The sequence below is a fragment of the Buteo buteo genome, chromosome 5, assembly GCF_964188355.1.
Source record: "Buteo buteo chromosome 5, bButBut1.hap1.1, whole genome shotgun sequence".
In the NCBI taxonomy this organism is placed as follows: domain Eukaryota; kingdom Metazoa; phylum Chordata; class Aves; order Accipitriformes; family Accipitridae; genus Buteo; species Buteo buteo.
The window spans coordinates 19,788,008-19,812,831 of NC_134175.1; the positions used below are offsets into that span (position 1 = coordinate 19,788,008).

The 24,824-nt window shown below is 47.3% G+C and overlaps 1 protein-coding gene and 1 long non-coding RNA gene across 4 annotated transcripts in view; one reads left to right on the top strand and one right to left on the bottom strand.

Annotated features, from left to right (window-relative positions):
- The window catches only part of LOC142031123 (uncharacterized), a 75,513-nt gene extending 52,051 nt beyond the window's left edge, over positions 1 to 23,462 (top strand). The window contains exon 3 of the long non-coding RNA XR_012650418.1: positions 23,309 to 23,462. This is a non-coding gene — a long non-coding RNA (uncharacterized LOC142031123). The remainder of the gene's footprint in view (positions 1 to 23,308) is intronic.
- Positions 14,431 to 24,824, bottom strand: part of TMEFF2 (transmembrane protein with EGF like and two follistatin like domains 2) — a 206,508-nt gene continuing 196,114 nt past the window's right edge. For 2 of the 3 annotated variants that reach the window (XM_075028023.1, XM_075028022.1), the window contains exons 8-11: positions 23,173 to 23,296; positions 21,469 to 21,627; positions 16,073 to 16,159; positions 14,431 to 15,664 (exon numbers count right to left, since the gene is read on the bottom strand). In XM_075028023.1, coding sequence (XP_074884124.1) covers positions 15,568 to 15,664; positions 16,073 to 16,159; positions 21,469 to 21,627; positions 23,173 to 23,296 — 467 coding nt within the window. In that variant the 3' untranslated portion in view covers positions 14,431 to 15,567. Of the gene's footprint in view, positions 15,665 to 15,778; positions 16,160 to 21,468; positions 21,628 to 23,172; positions 23,297 to 24,824 lie in introns of those variants that run through there. The other variant, XR_012650417.1, reaches the window with a different exon arrangement.

Sequence of the window (24,824 nt, forward strand, 5' to 3'; positions counted from 1 at the left end):
GTAGCCAGGCTTTTAAGTGCCATTTGGTAGAGCAAATGCATTTAGAAAATAACATTGTTGAAACAACAGAGCTGTCTATGTTGTATTCTTGTCCTCTGAGGATTGCCTTTCTCCCAGCTTTGAGGAGAGCAGGGCGAACTCGTCAGGCTGTCCTGCAGGCGTGACCCCCGCCCCATGTACGTCTCTGAGCAGCGCGTCCTAAACGTCACTCACCCTTTTCTGAAATGATTTCTGCACTCTTGGGCATGGGGTGGGTTTTTGACCTTCAGGCTTCCACCTCCAGCACAACAGGACTTGTCAGCTTCTCGGACACGGGCTGTAGATGACTCCAAACTGAAAGGTTGCCCACTTGTCTTTTGAGCTTGTGCCAGGCTGTCCTTCAGGTTAGGGCTGGGCTCCGGCAAGTGCAGCACAGGAAAACCAAGCGATTGCTGGTGTTTGCAGAGACCGTGGGTCTCTCGTGATAAGCAGATTCGGTAAGAGCGATCCTATGCAAGTCTGAAACGCAAGAGGACAAAACTAACCTCTAAGGGGGTTAATTTAGTGAGGTTATTTTCAACCACCTTCATCGTTTTATCACTCTCTTCATGCTACTTGTTTTAATCCTGCCTGCAGGCTTAGGGAGAACTGCCTGGGAGCTGAGAGTGTGTGAAATAAGGAGAAGAGGGGTGATTTAAGACCTCCAGCCTTTGGTGGTGGAGGGGACAGGGGTCTGTGTATGTGAGTTACGAAAAAGCACTGCAGAGAAGCACTGAGCACGCTCACCCTCCTGACCGTGCCGTTCTTCAGTGCGGGTTTCTTCTGCAGCAGCTTTTGCAATGACCGCTAATGTTTTTAGTACAGGTGGGGTCTCTGTCACTGTGACAGTCCCGCATGGGCCCAGGTCCTCTAAATTGCCGGGGCAGGCTGGCCCCCCGCCAGCCCGGCGAGCTCCATCAGCCTAATTGGGGCTCCCGGCAGGGCTCTGCTGTGCGGAGCAGCTGGTGCAACTGGGGCACCCTCGGCAGCAATCGCTGCTCTTAATGAGTTTGTTGCTGTTTCATTAATAAGCGAGTGGCTGGGATTTCATTTTCCCCCTATACTGGTTTCCCAGACCCCTTCTTGAGAAAGCAGACCAAATTCAGACAAAAGTATTCAGAATACAGTATTCTAGATAAAATTGCTTCTATTTTTTTTTCTTTTTGACTTCCTTTTAACCAGAGCAGAGTCTCTGAAGACATCAAAATCGATACTTTTTGCATATACAGTGCTACTGCATTTGAAACTATTTGCCCTTATTAACTAACGTAGACATATCCCTAAATGGCAGTGCTGTTCCTGGCTGAGTAGCATCACATATTTCCAGGGAGAATTAGGATTTTGAGGAGGAGAGGGCTTTATGTAGCCAAAAACCTAAAGAATACACACAACCCCCACCACCTGAACTATGTGTGTTTCTTTGAATGCGTTTTCCATAGATTTCTGCAAGGTGTTTTGTGAAGGGAGCAGCAGCCAGAGACCAGCACCACAAATGTCAGTAAGTGAGTGAGCGGCAGCAAAATATTTCCCTCTTTGGAAAGTGGGGATGCTTTCATCCCCAGCCCTGGAGAAGCACACGCCGACATGGTCAAGATAGGGGTGAGCAAACTGCTGAGCTGGTCTGCGGAGCAAGGACTCGCCCTGCGGTCCGAGGGAGCCTGGGGTCTGACGGGCTGGAGGATTAGCCTGCTTATCTGCTTTTCTGGCTTTCAGTTAGGATTTAGTTAAGAATTTCCTGCATCTGCATCAGCAAGAAGAAATGGCTGTTCCTGGGCTTTGGAAAGGTCAGCAATAGGCCAAAGATATTTAAGCACAGGGTTTGAGACCTTCAAGGTGTTGGAAGTGCGTAGGCTGGAGTCAAATCCTGAAAGTAGGTCCTTGGCATCAAAAAAGTAAGTATGGGAGAAGCTTCTGGCTAGGACCGCCTCACTGTATATACGTGCATTTGTAAGCGGCAGGAGATGTATGCGCTCCATTTTGTGCCAGCTCTTTGTCCCTCCACACCAAACCGGCCCCCTCTACTGCTCCCTTTCAAACCAGCAGCAAAGCTCCCATGGGCTCGGGCGCTGCTGGGTCTCGCTGGGTGCGTGGCATTTGGGAGACTGTCCTGCTGGGCTGGAGCTCCCCTTGCTGCAAAGCCCGGGGCCCCGACTTCTCCAACCCCAGCTGCACTTTGCCTGCCAGCAGTCTTCTGGTAGGTGCCTGCTTTGAAGCGTTACGCCTCTGCGGGTGGAAAGAGCCCCTCAGATTAATGGTCTGCCTAAAAGCTAAAAAAAGAAAAATGAAAGAGAAAAAATTTAAAACATCACAGTAAAATGCCACTCCATATCTGAAAGTATCCATTAAAACTTTTATAGAGCTTTTTACATTTGTTTCCCTTGTTTTACATTTTGTTCCAGATTCAGGCACTCCTCTTTTATAATTCTCCTTTGTAATAAACATTTTTGCCTTGGTTGGCTCTGTACTAACGGGGACTATTTGCTGTGCAGAAGGGAACGTGGGGGTTTTGCCTAGAATAGAGCTTTTCTTTCCAAAACCACCATTTGCAGGGATCCAGCCTGGTCGGGAGCCGCAGGCTCGCCCCAGGAGGTGTTCTTGCACCATCTTTCTTAAAAATTTCTTTGTTTTTTGGGGGGAACTTGGTGAAGCGCATCTGGGATTCACACCCTGGTTCTCTGCCTGCAGCTCCTTCACCACAAGCCCCGTGGGGGTGTGTGGGGGTGGGCAGAAGGAAGGGCTGGCACTGGAAAGCTGCAGCATCCCGTGGCCAGGGCTGAGGGTCCCTCTCCCCCGTCCCACCACACTGCTCCCGGTCCTGCTGCCTCCACATGTGTCCCCACCACTCTGCCTTTCACCGCCTCCCAGTCCTCACGTGTGTTCTTTCTTTTCATGGTCTTTCTGTTAAAAAAAAAATAAAAAATGATAAGGTCTGCTGTGGGTGAGAGAAGCAAAAGCTTCTAAGGTTCAGCAGGAATTGGGCAGCTGTCTGCCCCCTCCTCTGGACCGCGGGCAGGGACAGGGTCACCAAGCGGTGGCTCAAGCAAGCCTCTGAAGTCCAATGAATTACTGCAGAGTAAAAGCTGCATCACCTGCTCTGCCTGCACATCCCGGTCCTTGGTCCAGGCCTAGCTTTGCATTGCTCTGCTCAAAGGTGTTCCTTTTTATTAAAACAAAAAAGTAATTGTAAAAAATATAAACCTTTCACCTGTTTAGTGTTTCTTTTGGAAAAGATTTTAACTCTGATAAGTATCAAAAGAGTATTACACAAGCCCTGCTGCCTGTGGTGGAAGCCCGGGAGCAGCGGGACGTGTCCTGCATCCCTCTCAGCCCGTCCCCTCTGGTGGGGTCCTGGGAGATGCTCGCCCGCCCGCCCGCTCTTGGAGCGAGAGGTGATCTGCTGCTGGTGCAGCTTTAACCCCGGGCCTCTCTAAGTGAAACCCACTCACCAAGGCACTTTGTGCTTGGGGATTTGTGACGCCAACTGTTATGTTGTTGCTTTGAAAATAATTTTGTTTAAGATCTCAGATTTAGAGTCAAGTGTCCCGATACAAAAACGCCAGCCGCTTACCTGGTTAGTCACAAGTGATCGAGGGAGCGTGCCGTGCCACATATTACTGTTTCCTTGCCTTGCCTTTTGTTTTTTTCTCACGTGTGCATGGCATTGCAGAGCCCCCCAGATGAAATCCCACTCGGTGCTCACCTGTAGTTCCCAACTACGAGATTTGACAGTGCGTTATTTCTTCCTTCGCCTTGTCTCTAGTCCACTGCTCTACCCCCTAAATGGATAGCTGGTTTTGAAAGTTAAGTGTCTGCCGTGAAGCCTGTGCCTGTGGGCCAGTACAGCGGGTACTGCATGGCTGCCCGGACAGGCATTTCTCAGGAGCAGTAAAGGCTTAACACCGGCATTGCCGGGGCGGTGCTGCCCCGTAGTGCTGCTCCTTGCACGGCTCCTCTTCTTGCTGTATGACCTGGTTGCTGTACCCGCTCTGGGGCTCTCCTGCCCTTTCTCTGGCTGCTTGGCATCGGCGCACCTGAGCCTTGCAAATCGAGGGCTGACTTCAGGAATGCAAATAATGTTCCCTGTGCATCCACACCATGTCTCTAAAAACCTTTTCATCGTGTTCCTTGTTGCCCTGGAGGATAATTACTTCAAAGAGCAGCCCCGTTGCCTGGTGTTTCAGTTTATCTCATTACCATTGTGTTTGCCAAGCCGGCCAGCTTTGCCAAAAACGGAATCAAGGTTGCTGGCAGTGCTGGCTGGCTCACATGTTCACCCTCTCTGCTGGCTGAGATGCTAATTTTTCCTTGATTGCAAACCCTGCATTCATTTTTTGTGAATTAGCCGTGCCTACAGATAATGGCATAATGGCTTTAAAACCCGGGCCCGAGCCTGCGGGCCCCTCTCCACGAGCCGTCAAAGGCAGGGCTAATGGATGCTGTTAGAATATTTGCTTGCCACTTCTTTGGCCAAGGGGAGCAGCTGGCTGGCACCCACGGTTGGCAAAGGGCGGGCGGGAGCATCGCATCGGAGAGCTGCTTGGCAGGCAGCGCACCGAGGGGAGGAGCTGGAGGAGGCACAGCCATGCGGACGGACGGACAGACGGACGGGCGGGCGCAGGGATGTATGCGCCATTGCAAAGGTCATTTGTCGCAGTGCTGGCTAGTTGCAAGAATAGAGATGAGAGCTGACAGCTTCTGGCTGTAGGGGCTTCCCTGGGCTTCAGGAAGACTAGAACAGCCTCGGGATACCCTCAGGAAGGTCTTAATATAATCTGATTTCCCTCTTCTAATCTTGAATTGATTGCAACAAACTAGGTGTAAATTTTTAAAAAGTTTTTGGTGCAAAATGCTGAGCCAGCAGTAGCATAGCCACAAACTGAACAGACATTCGTGCTCACGCTGATTTGCGTTGGCATTGCCATCACGGTCGGAATGGGGCACCAAGCTTTGGACTGCTGCTTAAAATTAGTTTAATGGCTGAGGATTATTTTATCATTCTTAAGAATCCTAAAATCAGACACCCCTCCAAAAAAGAAAGAAAATTAGCAAAGTCTGGCTCCCTTAACCCAGGTCTGAGCAGCACTAGCAGGGATGGACGACAGGGAGTGGATAGCCACGTCCCTGGGTTTTACATTGCTGTTTAGGATAAACCTGCCGTAAGTGATGCTATGGCTGTTGCTAAGCAACAAGTGATGATTGCTATAGCCAATATTCCCCTCTTAAAGGTACATTTGCAAAGAGTAATCTTTTGTGTGCGTGAAATTAATTTGCAGATGTATGGATTTATATTACTTAATGGCAATAAACTTTGGAAATGCTTCAGTGCGGTGTTAAAATGGAATACAATGTGGCATGAAGATATTGCGTAGCAAAAACATTAAGCCCTCCCCTTTAATTAATTGGAACTTAAAGCTGGGATATCTTATGCACCAAAATAAATTAACAGTAAATCAGGTTACAGAATAAATTAACAAATTAAATCGGGTTAGTTGGAAAGTTTAAAAGAAAGAGCGTCTGTGAGCTGCTTGCATTGTGAATACCGTTAAAAAGTCTTGAGCTGGAAGGGAAGGCTCACATAGAAAAATGTAACTGTCCAGGTGCTGCGTGAAAGTGGCTGATTTTCAGTCTTCATCATCAAAGACTGGACCTGCTCTAAACATCAGCCATGGTGTAACGCTCACTGAAGTCAAAGCAGCCACACCAAGGAAGGACTTTGGCTGCTTATTTTCTTCTGGTTTTGTGAATAGTTGCCATAGATTTGCAGAGGAGAATGCTCCTTTTGCAAGCCACCACAAACCTCCCTTTTTCTTTTCTTTTTTTTTAGCTTCTTTTCCTTCTCTTGCTTTTCTCCACGGGTGAGGACTTTACTTCGTCTCCTGTGCCTGCAGAAGATGCTCCCACCCCTCGCTCGCTCCCTGGGGATGTACCCCCGGTCCAACCTGTGGCTGCAGGGGCTCTCAGTGCCCGTTAACCTTGGCCAACGCGGTGGCTTTTGGAGATGCATGGAGCCATTTGCAAGGCCTGGGCTGAGGTGCTGCTGGCTCGCAGGGTCTCCAGGAGGGGCCGGCGTGATGGTCCTGCCATGCCGCAAAACTTCCCTGCACGCCTTCCGTCACCCTGGGCTCACTCTGCCGCCACAGCATGGCTGGAGAAATGCTCGTCTGCCGGCAGCGGGGAGAAGGGGAACTGTGGCAAGGTATTTTAACTGTATTACTTTCAGGTGGTTGCTACATCTTTTCTAATTAAAATAAAATCATCTTAGGACTCCTGAAATGAATATTTGGTATAATAGATTCAGAAAGTGATGAAAATGTTTTCATTAAACAGTGAGAGAGGGAGAGAGACCCTGCAAGGCATAGCATTTTATCTCAACTCTGTAATAACATTAATAAACTCTTTAATCTTTGTCACGTTTATGACTTAATGGCAATCCTTAAAGACATGATAGACAAGTAAGAGCTGCCAGGTTCCTTTAACCTATAAGCATTCATATTCTTCACAGGATTTTGATTAAGTGGAAAATTCCTCTGCGATGGGCTTTATTCTCCGTGTAAAGCTATGCTCCGCGGTTGGCGTGAGTGGCAGAGGATGCTCAGCCCTGGCCGGGTCCCGGTGGTGCCGGGGGATGGTGGTGGCATCTCCCTCCTCCATGGCCAGGAGCCAGGTGGGTGCTGGCTCCTTCCTACCACCGGCTGGGGGTATTTAGTGTCAGTCCCGGTGTGACCAGCCCACGCTGTTTCCCTTGTCCCACCCCTTGCTGCCCGGGCACCGACCTGACCGTGCTGATGGGCTTCGCTTCATCGGTCACCTGGGGGACTTCATCCCCGCTTGCCGTTTATAGTGTGTTTCAAGTGATTGATGGTGAGCTTTATGTTGTATTCTCCACTTTCTCTGGGCTACAGAGCGCTGAATAATACCCACCCCCTATATCTTTGCTCACATACACAAGGGTCTGAGGTGGTCTGCAATTTCAAACAAGGAATTTTTGCTAAGCAGCAGCATTGAAAGAGTGTTATTTGGTTGCACGGTCCAGCCGTCCAGCTGCAGATGCCAGATCGAGAGTTGCCAAGCGCGAGCTTCACCCTGCCCCTGTATGCTGTTGTCCTGCGGTCCAAAAGAAGCTGGTGTCCAGGGGAAAAATAGTATGTGATCATGTAATCAGAGGGCTGCGCAACAAGACAGGCACAGCTAGGAAGTGAACCCAGCCTTTGTATTTTTCTTTCTTTTTTTATTTTTTTTAAATGTTTTTCAGACTCCCAGCTATCTGGCATTTTCTAATCTTCAAGCCCTTGACTATAAAACCTAATTAATGCCCTTTTAATGCAAGGTTTTTGCATTTAATCTCCCAGTGCTTATTTTTTTAATGTTACGTGCAAGTGCAGCCTTTCTTCCTGTATTGCCAGGGCTTGGACCCAGATTATGCATTACTGCGGCCACCGGCCCAGCGTTCCCCAGCTGGGAGCAGAAGGATGCTCCTCCACCCACGGGGCTGAGGCCAGAAAAGGGTTGCCAGTGGCGGCTTGGCCCTTTCGGTCCCCGCGGTCCCCCCTGGGTACCCTGCGCCCCTGGGAGGGCTGGGGCAGCCGCATCCCTTCCCTGCTTGACTCGGGGGTGCGGGGGCATCTACTGTGCCCAAAAAGAAAGAACTCCACACCGTGCAGATGGTATTTCATACAGATTTGGTTCAGTGTCATCTGCTGTGAACATAAATACCAGCTCGGTAACTTCGCTGTTTTAAATGATAAGCCGAAACCTCTTTGGTTGATTTTTCAGTCAAATGCCAGTAACATAATGAAAAATCACCATTAACTCCCTCCTTTATTTGCATAGTTTTGATGCTGTCAAAACCAGACAACACTCATGTAGCATAAGGAGAATTTTTAAATAGAAGCATTACATTTTAAAACCCTAATAAAGATAAAAGCAAAATAAACACTGAAATTTGAATTTAGAGAATGGGAGAAGAAAGATTAGTCTGTGCTGGTGAAGTAATGAAGGTAGTGGCTGGTAACAATTTTTAATAGCACATTAATGCTGAATTACTTTGGAATTTCTGCAGGAGTCGAGATGACATCCACATAAACACCAAATGAATTCCAAATGATTGGTATTATCATAAAGAGCACCAAATGAATTAATAATGATGGAACACTTAAACTAAAATGTTATCTTCTCTAATCTGTTGTCTCTTTTATGCACTGCACAATTCGTTTTTAGCCAACTATGACCCTTTCTTTCGTTTGTCTTTTAATTTAAAAACGTATGTATATATTTATTTTTGCACGCATGTTCTGCCTCTGTACCGCGTGAAGCAGGACTTGGACCAGTCCGTCTTCATAACAGTTTTGCGTTGGCATCGCAAAATTTAAGAGATAGATGGGAAGACATCTGGACGTGAGACGTATCGCTGGGAAAATGACTATGACTAATAAGAACCATAATAATAACGATTCCGCCTTGATGGTCCCACATGTGCAGAGACCTCAGGGCACCCTTAACAGCGTTTAATAAACTAAATGGCTCACTTTACAGCAACGCAATATGTCTCCCCCTCCCGTGGAGAAGCCCAACAGGAGAGGAAGCCTGAACGCGCAGGCTGTGTAACTCAGCCGAAACCCATCAGTACATCGGCGGCTGGGGCTTGGTTTGGGCGCTGGCCACGGCTGCCCCGTGGGGGCCAGGGAGGAGCCGAGCCCCGGCACTGTGGCTGCACGTGTGGGGGCTCCTCGGGGACCCCCGCACCTGCCAAACGTGGGCTCCCCGGGGCGGCGGGTGGGCACGGCCCGTGGAGGGGGACACCAGCAGCGGCAGGGGCAGGGGCAGCAGGGGCAGGGGCAGGGGCAGGAGGAGCAGGAGCAGGAGGAGCAGGAGCAGGAGCAGGGGCAGGAGCAGGAGCAGCAGCATCGCCTTCCTGCGGGCAGCGCTGCCCCGGGTCACGCCAGGGCCCTCCCTGGGGCCGGGCTGGGTGCACTCGCTGACATATTAGCAGTCAAATGACATTTAGGGAGCACAAGTCTCACTCTCTCCTGCAGGCCAAGTAAATATCATTAGTAATGATATTAAATCTCCAATTGTGCTCCTGCACTATGGCAACCGCTCTGCAAGCATTTGCTATCGCTGCTTGTTTCTAACAATTACTTTCATACACTTTATTTCTTAGAAAACTATTACTGACCGTAATCCTCTATGTGGCATGCCATGAAAATAAAAAATAATTAAAAAAGAGAAGTCAACCCAGCTTTCAGAGCGAGGTGGTAGGGCTGCCAAGAGGCTGGCATGGCAGGTTTTATTCTTGTTAGGAAAGTGGCGATGCTGGGTGCTGCACTGGGGAGCTGGGCACGGCAAAGCTTTTCTGGCTGGTTAGCCTGGGTGGCTTTAAAGCACCATATGCTCCAAGGCAATCAGCTTGCTCTCCTGTGCAGTATCCATCACACAAATATATACACACACACACATATATATAAAAAATCATATTTTTAAATATATATATGTATTTATTAATGTATATAGGTATCTATATGTGTATATATAACATATGTGTGTGTATATATGTGCGTGTGTGTATATATGCAGACATGTATGTGTATATATGTACATACAAATGTGTGTTTTTATATATATAATGTGTACACACACACAACCTCTTAGCTGTTGGATTTTCTTCACTGCAGAGTGTTTGCTGGGCTGTCGCAGGCTGCCGGTGGCAGTGGCGGGCCGCTGGCCCGTCACACATGCTGCGCTTCTGTGACAGAAGCAACATATAATTATATTACAAATTAACTTGCAAATGCTGGTAGAGATGTACTCCACAGGAAAAAAAAAAAAAATCAGTTTCATCTTCTCTTGTGTCTTGTAGCTGGTCCCTCCAGCACAGTCTGCATCTGTCAGGATCTGTGCCCTGGGAGCACTAATCATTTTTATTAACCATTAAACAAGAAGATCCTTTTTATTTGAAAATGTAAAACATGCAGGAAGCACTATCTATAGCTGCTAATTCAGGTCACATTAAACGGCTCTTCCTCACCTCTCGGCTCGTCCCTGTTCTGCTGAAAGCTCCTCGCCGTAAAACCCGCTGCTGCCCCTTTCCCCCGTCAAGGGTGATGGTCTGTCGCGCGCATTTGCATTTAGAAGCCGGATTTCATCCTGAATAATTGCACTTCATTTCTGAGTGACCCGATGTAAAGCAAGCCCCTTTTAAAGCTTCTCTCATGGCAAGTTTATGAGGCGTTACTACGTTTTCCTAACATTTTTCACCTTCCAGTCGCTTTTATTTCCCGCTGGGGCGGTGACAGGTGAAGGCACTGCGACCCCAGGAAAGCGAGCCGGTGGACGGCCGTGGCCGGGCTCACGGCTGCCTCTGTGGGGTTTGCTCACCGGTGGGTGGGATGAAGACCCACTCCTGTCCCCTCGCCCCTGGCGAGGGACTAAGGGCTCCCACCGCCCAGGGAAACTCGAAGGGGAGAAGGACGGAAAAGGAGGCTCCCACCTGGGGGGCTGCTCTTCCTCAGCTGAGCAAAATGAGCCTCACGTTTTATTTACAAAGCCGTGGTGGATGCCACCTAGTTAGCATTATAGAGCAGATTCCTCACATGCTTTTTTATTATGCAGCTTGGCGGCTGCTGTGTGAGACTGCGGAATATTTTACTGCTTTGTGGCTCACGTTCAATATGGCAAAAAAAAAAGGAAAAGTTGACAAAAATCCTGCTTTTTTTTTTTTTTTTAAATGCGTCTTTGTTTTCAACAGCCCTCCTGCTGTGACAAAACTGTTAATTAAACTGAAACTAAAATAAATTAAGCTCCCCTAATATGAAAAGCATTTGAAGGCAAAGCATCAGCCTAAAAGCTGGCCGGGGTAGGAGGTGGATCTGCCCTCCCCTCCTGCCCCTCCTGCCCCTCCTGCCCATGGGTGCCGGCAGACGCTGCTGTGGTGGCACCGGCAGCGTGCAGCATCCCGGCTGCCGTGGGCACGTGGGGCAAAAAAAATGAGACTTTTGGCTCCTGTGTCAAACAGAGCATAGTTCTGGCCAGACCAGAACTATAGATAATTTATTATTATTGTTATTATTAAAATACAATAAAAGATGGCTCTAAAGACCTAATTGCAATGGCCCAGTGTATCTCCATCTACCTTTAAGTCCAGTTGAGGGTACTGATTATTCTGGAGGGAAAAACCCCACCAGCACCACCAGCCGTGGGCATTCCCGCCTCCAGCTTGCCTTTCAAACCTGCGGGGGCTGATTTCTGTAAATACCTTGCACCGCCCCTCCCACCCCACCCCAGCCCCTGTAACCCCCTCTCCGGCCCGGCCACGTACCTATAAATAAAAGAAAGGGCACGCCTGGCCGAGGCGCGGTGCCTACTTTGATGTGCAGTAATGAACTTCGCTTTTAATTCAGGGTTGTAACTTCCATCCCGACGCAAAACTGGGAGCTGCGGAAAAGCTGCATGCGTAATAAGGGGTGAAAGCAAGGATGCGGCGCGAGATGTGTCTGATGTTGGATGAGAGGGAAGATAGCCTTTAATCATTTTGTTTTCAAAGAAGCTTTAGAGAGCTCTTTGAAGATGAGACTTTTTGAGAGCTGCTTCTGGAAAATAGGAAGCAGCGATACACGACGCCCACCTTCTGCCCACGTCCACCCGCCCCCTCGGTTAAGCTGCACGTGGGACATCATAGACACGTGCAGGCATCCCTGCCTTCATCCCTGCCTTCATCCCATGGGTCTCGAGGCTGACACCCAGTACGCTTCGGCAAAGCCGAGCTGATTCAGTGCTGCCCGGGGAGGTGAGGCCCTGATGGCTAGAGCAGCAAGGAAAAATGGCCCCGGTGTCTTTTCATTTGAGGTCATCACAGCTCCTCAGCACGCAGAGGCAGGCGAGCTAAGGGAGCCAGCAGCTAGAATAGAATGTCCAACCTCCCTTTATTATAATATTTTTGTAACGGTAATGTTCTGTAAATCATGTCTCACTATCGTTAGCTGAAAGGGAATGATAATGAACATCTGATCAGACTTTATTTTAAGGAACAGCATCATGATGGAGAGGTGTGGAAGCTGTGCCTGTCCTGTGTGTAGCACAGCATTTGGGGTGGGTGAAGGCGAGAGCTGTGTGCCACCCATCCGCTGCAGTCAGGCTGTACGGAACCGAATTCTTTATGGGCTGGGATCCCGCACAGCGGGCTTGTTCACCTGCATCCAAAGGCACCGAGGGATTGACCGTCATCCGAACATCCCCGGCGGGGGCGGGCGGATGAGCGCTGCTCACCAACACTCAGCGCGTGCCGATAACACATCTGGCTTTATTTTGAGGACCGAGGTCAGGATGCTGTTGTGTTAAATGCATCACGGCTCCTTGCTCCAAAAATGTTGCAGTCTGAGAGGAAAAGCCCGGGGGAATGGGCGTGCCAGCAGTCCTATTTTTACCAAGTGGTTTGGCTTTGGTAAAACAACAGCCAGGCCGGCAAGTGACTGCAGGCTGTTGGGTGGTTGGTGGCATGGGTTGCCCCTAAGCAATATTGTGCTGAGCGTGGTATTACTGGTCTTGTCAGTGGTTTTTGTACATCTAGGTCTTCTCTTATGTGGTTTGTAAAGTAAGTGTGTGCTGGTATTTGAGGCTATTTACAGATGCCACAGTGCCATGACAAAACATGTCTATGAAACAGCCAAAATAAATGAATTACTGTCGTCCCCCCTTCCCAGACAAGGAACCAGCCCCCACCCATTGGCATTGCAAGGGGCCTTGCTCTTGCTGGTGTAAGAATGCACGGAGAAGCGGACAAACGGCAACACATCGGCAACCCTCCACGTCATGCCGGGTGGAGGAGCTGGGCTCTGCCTCCACACTTGGCACTATCCCCACGGCCGTGGCTTCACCCAGCCAGGTCCTTAGGTGCCCAGCCCACCTCCCTTCAGTTTGTGAACTTAAACTGCACAAAGATCTTTCACATCTCGAGTTCTGGCCAGTGTATGGCTTTAAAAAATGTACTTTCCAGTCCCTTCAGAAAATGAAAAAGCAACCCCAAGCCCCCCATCTCCAAATTTGCTGCTGTCTTTGATACAAATTCTGCAAATGTTTTCTGCAGAAATCTCCACTCCTGTACATACAGCCCCAAGACACTATTATTTTCAGACCGTGTGCCCATACCAGCATCTTGAAGGTTAAAAGTCTGAAAGGCCCAAAGAGGTTTGGTGGGAGCTGCCCTCTGTACATTAAAACCAAAATCACTTTTCCCTCTCTGCCCTCTGGACTGCAGCAGGTACTTAAAAAATATGAGCCTTGTTTTCGGAGGTGTGAAGGCTTTGTGACAGACACTGCGGCTGGGGATGCAGCTAATAACTCCTCGCAAAACGCAGACTGTTTAGGCATTAAATGTGACATTGCATGGTAAAAGCAAGGCAAATAATAACTTTGGGAAGTTTAGAGATAGTGTGCTGGACTCCTATTTTTACTTCTAAGTGACGCTATGCTATTTTAGACCAGGCCAAGCCAAGCCTCGCCTTTTTTTTTTTTAATTAGGTTTATTGCTATAGCTACATGGCAGTGTGTATATGTTAACATTTGATTTTTGTAGCTACTGTAAAAGTGACTGAAATAAACAATCCAGATCTGATAGTCCCAGTGGGGCGACTGACATTTGGATTTGGCTCAAAACTCTGCGGTTTTGATGCTTGTTAGACTCCAACACCTCACTCAGAAAGCACAAAGCGCGGTGGGAGTGGGGCTGCAGGGTAGGGCTACGTTTGCCACCTCCAACCTAATCCTCCAGCTCACGCCGAAGTACTCCTCGGAGGTGCTCGCTGCCATCGCTGCGTCGGGTTTAGCTGATGGAGGGCTCTGAAGAGGGGTGTTATAATGCCATTAGGTATCAGTTAATTATCAGAGCTTGCAAAGTCTCCCTAGAAGGGATCGTGTGCCACTGAACCTGTACAGCCCGGCGCGGCTGTGCCTGGGTTCCCCTCCGTGTCGCACCACCCCTGCCGAGCCTGTGCGTGGGAGACAAAACCGGCAAAGACTGGGACGAAGAGGAGTGCTTTTCGGTGGGTTTGAGCAGGGAAATGTTCCTGTGGCCCAGCGGGCCAGGCTCACGCCCGCTCACCACGCGCTCCTACCCCGCACCGTCACTCTTCTGATCCGCAAACAGGCCTCGTGGGTCGGAGAGCTGGGGGCGAGGGCCGAGGAGCAGGCAGCGGCAGCGCAGCCCCCCGCTCCCTCTGCCTCGCCCCAGCCCACCGCTCCGGGCAGCAGATGGTGCCGGCAGGGCCGGCAGCCCAGCGCCGGAGAGCTGCTGCCACGCGCCGTCGTCTGCCCCGCTGCCTGCGAAAGCACCGCACTCCCACTCCCATCAATCAGCACAGACCAGGTGCCTGGAAGCATCTCTTGCCAATCGCCTTTTATTACCTTTAAAAAGCCAAGAAACCCAGAACAAGACAAAAACTGAGACCGTGTGAACATCATGCAATGGATTCACTTTAAAGCAGGCTGGGGGGAGGGACGGGACCAGAAGCCATGTTAGAGTAGAAGTATTGCTTCACCCGTGTCTGAAGGCCAGACCGGGTGGCCTGTCACCGGTGGGGTGGGTGGTGACTGTTGTGAGTGGTCAGACCGATGCTGAAGCAGGAAATGGAAACACGCTCGTGAGACATCATCCCAGGTAACCCCAGATCTGATTCTCACCCAAATGCAATTTCTTACGTGGTGATGACAGTGTGAACTACTCCTAACTCTCACCATGGGTACTTTCTGCCTAGGCAAAGTCTCTTTGGACAGGAGCGGCACAATAATGAATACTGTTGCAAGGTTTTTTGAGCTCGGTTATGTTATTTAGTGTGACTAGTACTCCGGTAGTCAATTAGCGGAGCGGATGTTATCCAGCAGGAGTGAAGTTACTGCACTCTGCCCTTCAGTCTCGCTCTGTTGTCTTCAAGATTCAGAGCCCAAACTAGAGTAATATTAGCTTCTCGAATGAATGTGTTTTGGAGAGTTTCAGCTACCGTGGAAATAACTTTGCATCTTGTCCATCATGTGGATGTGACAAAACACATGCCCTTATTTTCCTGAGGTATAGCCAACATTTGAGTTCATTCCATTTAATGGAGTAGGGTCACCCATAAAGTTATTCATAAGGTATTTTCTGAGAGGTTTTCACCTTCTTTTTGAAAAAATAAATTATATCAGCATGTTCATGAGGTACAAATGGTGCTGGCATTTCAGCTGTTATTATGTTATTAACTTTTTTAACCTAATAATTTTCAATCAACAGTAAGAAGCAATTTTCACTCACTCCAGTGACCAGAGTTGGAGCTTCTGCAAAGCGTTCTTGTAGGGTTCACCTTGACAGACACCTAATTCCCTCCCAAATCAAAACATTACCCCTGACACGCTCATCGCGGTTACCGAGAATTTCCATTTCCCCTTCGGTTAAGATTTAATTTAGAAGGCAAAGACTTCCTAAGCTATGGGAGAGTAAAGATAGATGGTATGGGAGAAGAAGGCTGATGAAATGTAGTTGACTCCGGATCTGAAATATTTTATCCCTCCTCAATGTAGGTTAAATTATTCTTCACCTTTCCCACATCCATAATTGTCGCTGATCTTGGACCAACTCAAAACCCTACTACTGAGTTCAGTAGACTCAAAATTGCCACTAGAACTGGAAAAAGAAAAAAAAAAAAGAAGAGATTTGTTAGTGTCCATACACAATATCCCAAGACTATACACAGCTATGAGATACAGCAAATTTAAGAAAGGCAATTTTTTTCTCATCACTGAGTATTTATTATATATAACAAATACATGAAAAAGAAAAAACTATATTGTGTGATATAAATAGTTTATTTACATTACAGAAAAACATCAAGACAATGTATACTATTTCAAATATATCCATACATAATCAAATATAGCTGTAGTACATGTTCTCATTGGTGTAGATTACCACAAATGCAAGGCAACATGTGTAGATCTTGTCTTAATCTTTTGTCTATAATACTGTATTTTGTAGTCCAAGCTCTCTGCAGTTAGTTTTGCCATTGTGGAAACATGCGCTCTTTAAATTAACCTTGTCGATGCTCTTGTTGTGTTGTCTGAACTGTAGTGCCCTGTGTTTTGCTTCTGTCTGTGGATTCTGTTGCTCCTGGGACATTTCCTGGAAAAGAGAGTTATGAGAATACATGGCTCTTAACAACGCGTCTGCTCGAGAGGTGGCACGGACGTGAGGGCGAGAGAGGCATCCTCTGGCCCTCAGCACGTTTCCTCTTCAGTGAAATGAAGTGGGCTGGCTAATGGCAATGGTACCACAACACGTCCCCCCTCCAAACCCCACAAAACATACTGTAAACAAAAATATGGCAAGGGAAATTTTAAGATTCCTGCTCCTTACTGGTGAGCAGTGGTGGCTCTGCTGCGCTGCGACAGCCCCAACTGCACAGCATCTCTCATCTTCAAATAACGGATTTATTTTCAGCGAGGCACAGGAGGAGGATTTAGGATGGTCTCACGCTCACCTGCTCGGCGTCCCAGGTCTATGAAGTATTTACCAAGTGGATGCGGGGGCTGCCTTTCTGAGGAGCTAAGCGTCTGCAGTCCCTATTAGTCTCCATGGAAATGCTCCATGCTCAGCTCATTAGCGAGCAGCTACTTTACTTACGGGTGCCTGCACGGCACTACGCTCCTCACACGGCTGCTTGGCTTAGGGCGGAAAGCAATCGCACTGGAAAGACCAAAATCTTATTTTCCTTTGGATGGCTGCAAAAGCAAATCTCTTCTGCCTCAGGACCTCACGGTGCTCCTCAGCAAGGGCACGCTTCAACCTTTTACCTGCAGCAGTGTCAGCTATGGGGATGCTATGGAGCGTTTCCCCGCTAATGCAAAGATAATGGCGTGTTTCTGGTTTCCTCCCATGGAAAGGCACCCTTAGACAGAAAGCATGGAGAAGCTTAGCCCCAGGTGGAGGCCGCAGGAAGTTCTAAGCAGCTGAAAGCCAAGGGGGTAACGGCAGAAACTGTCGGGCAAGCAGAACCACAGCAGGCTCACCAACACCCACTAAAAATGCTTGCACTTTTTGCAGTTGTGGTACCAGTAGGAAAATGGGAAGCTACAGAAAAACAACCAGCCATAAAAATGGTCCTTTACCCAGGGTGATCTAGTTAACATTTTGCACAGGAGGAGGAACAAGCTATTCCTAATTAATTCGGCCATGCCTTTGTCCTCCTTCTTCAGCTGAAGCTCAGTAGGAGTTTTTAGCCCAGGTGCACCTCATTCTGCCCTCCGCGTGGGCAGCCACACAAGAAAGACTGAAACACCCTCTTGGAGTGGCATGACAGAAAGCCCCACAATACTCCAGACCATACTGACACAGAAAAAAATTCCCTTTGTATCGGGCTAACTTGTTTTTCTATTAAGGAAGGCTTTTAGCGGCACCTTGTGAAACCCTGTGGGTTATGCCCTGGAGAAAGCCCACCCTCTCAGTGCACTGAGAGCTCAAAGCACTTGCCTTCAGCTCTATGTCAAATAACTAACAGCAAAATAGAGTGAAATAAATTTTTACTGGCCCTTTAAAATCAAAAAGGCCATTTTTCCCCCCCTGTTGAATGGGAGTGATGCTATAGCTTTGTGACGCCAACTGAAAGGCTAACCAAGAGCATAAGGACTTATGAAGCATTTCAAAACCCTGAAATACAATTATATAAGTGTCTAACAAAATATGGGCCAGATTGTCCTGACTTGCCTCACTTTTAAGCCAACGGGACCACCCCCTCATGAGAAACTGTATGGCTGCGTGCTATATTTTGCCTTGTTCCTTTCGTGGAAGCAGTAAAGTAGGCTGCTACCATTACTCCAGGAAAAATAAGCCTGCGTCTCCAGCGCTCTTGGAGGTCACGGCAGAGCTTTCATTATGAAACTAATGCAGACTTTAGCTGGTCTGCGATTTCATGACAAACTCATTATTCACTGTGTGTTCCTAAAAAGGCGATCAAACTTTCTGAGTGAGTCAGGGAGCCGTTGTTAGCAAACACAGGGCTGATTCACTGAGCCGCATGTCATGTGCATGCTGACAGCCTCCCAGCCCCGACTGTCCCCAAGCAGCCTCTCCTGCCCATTCAGCCGGAGATCGCACAGCAGGACCTCGCAGCGCTCCCTGGGAGACAGCACCGACCCCTCGACACGCTGAGAGACAGCACTGCTAAATCCTGCTGCAGCAGCCGGCAGCCACACGGTGTGACCGAGCTACCAGGGGTTCCTCCCGAGTCCCAGAGGGTGAGGATTTACACCAGAAGGCACAGCCCTGCTTTGCCCCACTGCTCAGCCATGCAAAGCAGGGTTTGGGAACCAGGTGTGGGAAGCCCCAGTGGGCACAACCAGACTGGTTTTGTAAGAAACATGGAGGTACCAGGTGGCTGGGGGCTGACCAGGATGGTCAGCAATCCCAGGGGATGCAGCTGTGCATTCCTGGAGAACGGTGGATACTGACTGCTTCAGCTGGAAGCAAGGAGATGAGCATCTCACAGGCGCTTTCCCAAAACCGACACTGGCAGTATCTATACAGTTGCTTAGTCTAGGGTCAAGAGAAGTCAATTCAAATGTAGAGATTACTCCAATTAAGATGATGAAAAAGCATCTTTTAACCAAAAATGCCCATGTTTTAATTGCATAATCCACTACGCTACCAATTGATGGAAGCCTGGGAAGGCCCCAGGACCAAGTACTGACACCACGACTGTTTAAATGCAATGCTATTGCATTTACAGGTAGCCTGTGTCTGAAGTGCAGCTGGGTTTCCTAAGAGGGGCATTGGCATTTAACCAGCTTTTTAGACTTAATCATCTGCTAAAATTGAGTGACAGCTTTTATTTGGTCCTTAAGTCTTTAATCAAAAGTTCTTTGTAGAGCTCTGTGTGTGGGATGCCTTCATTTATGAACACAGCAGTTACATCAATGTAAACTAGGTACTGGAGCACAGGCTGCTTGCCCTCCCTCCATTGAAGCTTGCTCGCAAGCTTGAGTTACTCACAATGTGATTCATAGCAGGTAAAACACATTATGCATTCATTTTTAATCAAGTTATTTCTTCACATAAATAAGCTGCTGTGACTAAACATTAGGGAAGCACTAAAAATGCAAAGCTGTAAAGAAAACTGCTGAGAATCATTATGACACTAGGCCATACCTATATTATTTACCATCATCCTTCACTTTTATCATTGCTTCTCTTTTGCCTTACCTCTAAGCTAAAAGTCCTTGGGCGTAGGGACTGTGCCTCACTGCTCCACCTCCTTCCCTCTGCACCTCTTGGCCTCTGGTCCCCTAGTCCTCCACCCCAGCCGCTTATTCCCACTGCTGGCACTAGCGATGAGCAGCCAGGTGGCCAACCTCATCAAGGAATCAAGCCACTTAAAAACAAATCATTGGTTTTGTCAGTTGAGTTTTCAGCTGAATCTGTCCCCTGACCGCATTCGTTGTGTGGCTACAGAAATGCTAATGGTGGCACAAGAGCACTGGCAGGACCAAGTGCCCAGGAGCCAGGGGAAGGGCCAAGGGCAGACCGCCCCTGTCAGCAGCACAGCTCATTTAGTCAGATTAAAGTGTCGCTGCAACAGTGGCCCTAAAAGTGCCCGGGAATTGTTCAGAGCCTTCCAGCGATGGAGGACACCCTGTAGATTTGCACCACTGCACAGGTATGATTTTAAGAGCAACAACAGTAACGATAGCTAAAAGATTTACAGTGATAGTCTTATGTGACTCAAAGGCAGGGTTTGGACACAGTGCACCAAACTCGTTTGGTAAATTAATTAGGTCAAGCTGCACTGAAATGAGTGGCAAAGAATTTGGCTGCAGCGGCCTCTGAGTGAGTGAAGTTTCCCTTCTTTCTCCCAGGATCCTGGTAGGGTGGTTTTAGTGCTTTCAAGGTTCAGGGTGTGGAGTTCAAACCAGCACAGTCAGGTTCTCCAAAGCAGATGACTTCAAAAACTCAGTTACTTATGCATATGCTGCCACAATGCTCTCTTGTCATGTGGATTTCTCTTAGGCCACTTAAGAGTACACTTTCGCAAATGTATCTCGAATCATTATGTTGAGATGGAGGATGCTCTGCAGTAATTACATGCATTACAGAAAAAAGTCAAAAGATCATAAATGAACTTGGTTACAAAGTGTGTGGGAAAAGGTACCATCTATGTATGAAAACAGTGTGATGGGTAATTTGCATTACAGTACCAGATCACTCAGAGCACACTGCCTTCATTCTTCATTATAAAGTACTCTGCATTACTGCATCAAGGTGACAAATCTAGAGTCACTTGACAAAATGATATAGAGCATTTGTTCCATTACCAGTTACTACGCCATCTTCTTTTTCTTACTACACACTACATTTTTGGTTGTTTGAATTACTTCTGTGAATACCACCGTAATCTATGGCCTCACTCGGCATTTACCATTGAGTTGATGGACTCAGCTTGGCCAAAAAAGCAACTACCTCTCATCAGATGGTTTTGTGTTATGCCTTTAGGCCAGAGAAGGGTTTATGATTTTTTTTTTTCTTTGTCTTTTCCAGGAACAAATGCTACACTTGTCTTCTAGCCAGGTAGTGCAAGATAGGGACTGAAATATATTAGAGATTTCATTTTCTGCAGAGGTATGATACCTGGCTTTTATTTTTTTTGTATTTTTAAAAGAAATTTATTTCTAAAAGAGTGATTTATCAGTGCTGCTAGCTGAATTAATTTAACCTCATGATTTCTGAGAGAAGCCCAAAGACGTCTGAAGTTCAGAATTTACCCCAAGCCCTCCCAGAGACAGTAACACAGTTCAGTGGGGAGGTAGAGCAGCATGTGTAGGAGGGGAAGGACTGCATTTACCCCTCTCATTCTGAACTACCCTGAGGCTGTCATTTCCATTCAAATAACCCTTTCCTCCTCATTAAAGAAAAAAAAATAAAAATTATATATGGCTTGGTGTGCCACCATCTAGTGAAGACCTTAAACATGTGCGGTACCTTTGAACATGTATACAAGCCTAATGAAATCATTTAATCAACGGGACTGCAAACAGGCTTAAAAGTTTGTATGCTCTGCCTGATTAGGACTAAGGGAATGGGCCCTTGAGGAAACCAGATGGAGATATGATTAGTTTTATTAAGTGTTGATCCAGCTGCTGTATTTATATTCCCCTTATTTATATGAACAATATTTGTCCAAGCATCTGAATACAAAATAGGAAACTTCACTTGCTGTAGGCAGTGTTGCTACCTAAGTTTGATTAAGATGGAAGTAAAACTTCAGTCATAATAATGAAACAGCACTGCCTGGCTGGACCAGACGATATCTTCTGTTTGTTAGTGAATTAAACAGCGTTTGTTATCAGTAGTGTCACTGCAGAAATCTGTATAATCAGTGGACAAAGCAGGAAAAACAAAAGTCTTTTCTTTTTCTATTGCAAAATACCAGAGATACTGACCTTGTAATACAGAGGACTACAACACAGATGATAGCAATCTGGATGGTTCCAATCACAGCTGCTATTAAGACATACTGAAATCTTACTGGACCTGGAACCACATATAAAACGCTGTAGTCCTTTTTTTCACAGTGTTGTCCAGTATAGCCGGCATCACATCTGAAACAAAAAATATTTTTTCCGGTTACACCTGCTGCTTTCAAAGAATGCCGAAAAAATTATATCTGAAAAAAAAAAAAATCAGTGGCCTAAGCATAAGCTTATGTGTTTTTTTGCCGGACGGGCTCCCCAGAGAGAGCACTGGTGCCTCCTCGCCCTCTCAGAGGGAAGACTTCAGGACCTCAGCATCACCAAGGTCTGTGAGAGTGGACGACACTGCGATAGTGCCAGGAGGTGCCCAGGGGGCTGGGACTTATCTAGCATCAAGTGGAACTACTTGCCTGTTGTGATGAGAATCCATTTAGTTCCTTGCACAACTTATTTTAGATTTCTTCCTTTCTTTGGGGAGGTGGGGGAGGGTGAAAGCCATCTAGCTGTGGCTCCTTATGCAGATTACCCCTAAGGAGGTGATAAGCAATCATCTAAGCTCCATATGAAATGTGATTAGATGTTCCTGCAAGTGGATACATCATTTACATTTTGTCTGGTTGCTATAAAAAACCTTCTGTTGATGCTGCAACCATCCACCCTAATGCCGCCTGCTGCGCTGCTCACCGGTTCCCATCCTGCAGCCCGACATCTCCCCTCTCTGATTTTGGGGAACAAGCAGTGGTTTTCCCATTTTAGCTCTTGCCCTGTTTCCCCTAAAAAGCCCAAGCAAGAAAATGCAAAAATCCAGGTCAATGGCAGCAGCAACCATAAGAGACTGAGCCAGATTGCTTGGACTCCTCTCAGAAGTGTTAGTGGTGCATTAACCCTGAAGGGTTAAGCTTTGAGCTTCCACCTTTTTCCTCTCCTGCATTCCCCCAGCAGCCAGCAGCTTGAGGAAAGGACATTTTCCAGCTGAATGGAGAACCTAAAACGCAGCAGCTTGCAAAGAGCAAAATGTGCCCTGGCTGTTTGTGGGAGCTGGGAGAAGCTGGCTTAAGGATCTGCCCTGGGGGAGAACTCTGCTCCATATCTTTTCTCTCCCAGTCCAATGTCCCAGGAAAAATGGTGCTTCACGCGTAGTAGTCCTTTTCTTTGCCAGCAGGCCTCTGGTTGGACTTCAGAAGTAATATCCCCACCTCTGCAGGGAGGCATTTGCTGCAAAACCGTGTGCTTTCACTGTTACTCCTCCTCCCCACCTTAACCTCCTCCAAAGCCACCTCCTGCATGAAGGAGCCACCTTTGCCCCAGCTCGCTGCCCCACGAGCGTCACTCCTGCCATAGCAGGGACATATCCCTGGCGGCACTCCTCTCCTCCTCCTCCTCCTGAGGAGGCTACCTAGCGGCTGCCTGGGCACTTTCTGAAGTGCTTTGTAAGATATATCTACATATAACTGAAGGTTACTGAATGTTTTTACAATCAATTAGCATTGTGTGTAACTCAATACACTTTTGCCACATAAAATGAGGACTTCCTGAATAATTTACATCTAATGGGTTTTGTAGCACAAAGGGCCATGGTTACCATTAGTTTCTATAGTTTATCTAGATTAAGTGGTTTTGCAAGTCAATATTTTCATGTGTTTAGCCTTTCCTCCTTGGTAGGAGAAGGGTTACCTGCAAGACGGTTCCAGCATGTTAGTGGAGTGCTCACACTTGCCATGCATGCAGAAGCCATTGTAATGCTCTGGACAAGGGATGTAGATCCCTCTTGCACTTTCTTCCAGTTTATTTGCATTCTCTGTGAACACAGGTGAAGGGAACATTAACCTGACAATGCAGGATAAGGTGGAATGATGGATAGAACTCAACGTATAAAAGAAAGGAAAATCAGAAGAACAAGACGTGAAAGATGTTGTTTATGGGAAGCAAGAGCAAGGGTTTGCACCTTGAAACAGGTAGGCCAATGCAGATGCAAAGCTTTGCAAGGTTTTCTGTCATTCTTTTGCATATCTAATTCCTGTCAAGTTACAGCAAATGAGACACCAGGAAAAATAATTTGACTATTCAAAAACTGATTACAGAATAGCACATGAAAAATGCCTGATCATTTCTGTTATCCTCTGCAGACTGTCTCCTCACACCCAGGCAAGGCTAGGAGAAAGGCTCTGGATATTTGCATGTAATATACCATTACAATATATTTGGTCATTCAACAGAACATATTCAGAAAGAAAATTTTATGGCTGAAGTAAAGGAGCAGGAGTCCAGAGCTGAAGTTTATCATCAGTGCTGCACGCCTGTGCCCCAGAGCCCGCTGACCTCCTCCCCGTCCCACAGCACGGGTACCTCTGAACTAGTCTGACTTTCTGTGCCTGCTTGTGCAGCTGTTAAATAGCCACTGAGACTACAAATCCTGGAAGATACTTCCCTCCATGTAGCCAGGAAAATGGAGGCTTCATTTAGTTTTGAAACACGTATGTGCTCAACATTTACATCATGGGCTGAAATGCAGAGCGTTACTTGCAATAAACTCACATGAATATTGTAGGCCACTGAGGTATTAATTAACCGGGTAATTTTGGCAAATTCTTCCATTTAATCAATACTTATGATATCTCAAATGGTAAAAATCCTTTTTCTGTGATAGTATCATCTAGCCACAATTAATTAAAAACAGAAGAAGAAAATCTCATGATAGATGTCTGAGGAAATGCAGTTTGCACACAAATAAGTTGAAGCATTTGTATCTTCCAAAGGAAGTCCCCAAGTGTTATGAAACAATTGCAATTTGTTTTCTGCCTCCAAGCCAGTCATGCCAGCAGTAGGTATGCTTAGGTATTATCCCACCTTTGGGAAAAGCGTGTGCGGCAGATCCAAGATTCAGATTTTCATAATGAATTTCTTTCCTGTTGCTGCTGTCCAAGGAAAGTTTTAAGAGTCTCTAACAACTTGCACTAATAAAGTTGGTTATATTGCCCTTATGCTAAAACAGGCGAGGACAAGCTCCCAGCAAACGAGAATGACAGGGCAACCTCTACATCCCTGTAGACAGCATTAACTTCTCTTTCATTGTTAGGACTTTCAGAACCTCTGCACTATGGACCATTATTGCATCTTTTTAAATGCACATATGTTGAAGACAAACCTGTCTGCCTCTCCTGGTTCCCTGCTTACATTGGGATATCTGTGCAAGGCTGCCATGAAGGCTGTTAATGACAACGCAGTGCAGAAGCGGGCATCATGGTGCAGTGACGATTCCTGGGCTTGGGCTGACAGCGGTCTCTGGGACAGCACAGGATGGGCTGACAGGAGGCATGTTATAGACA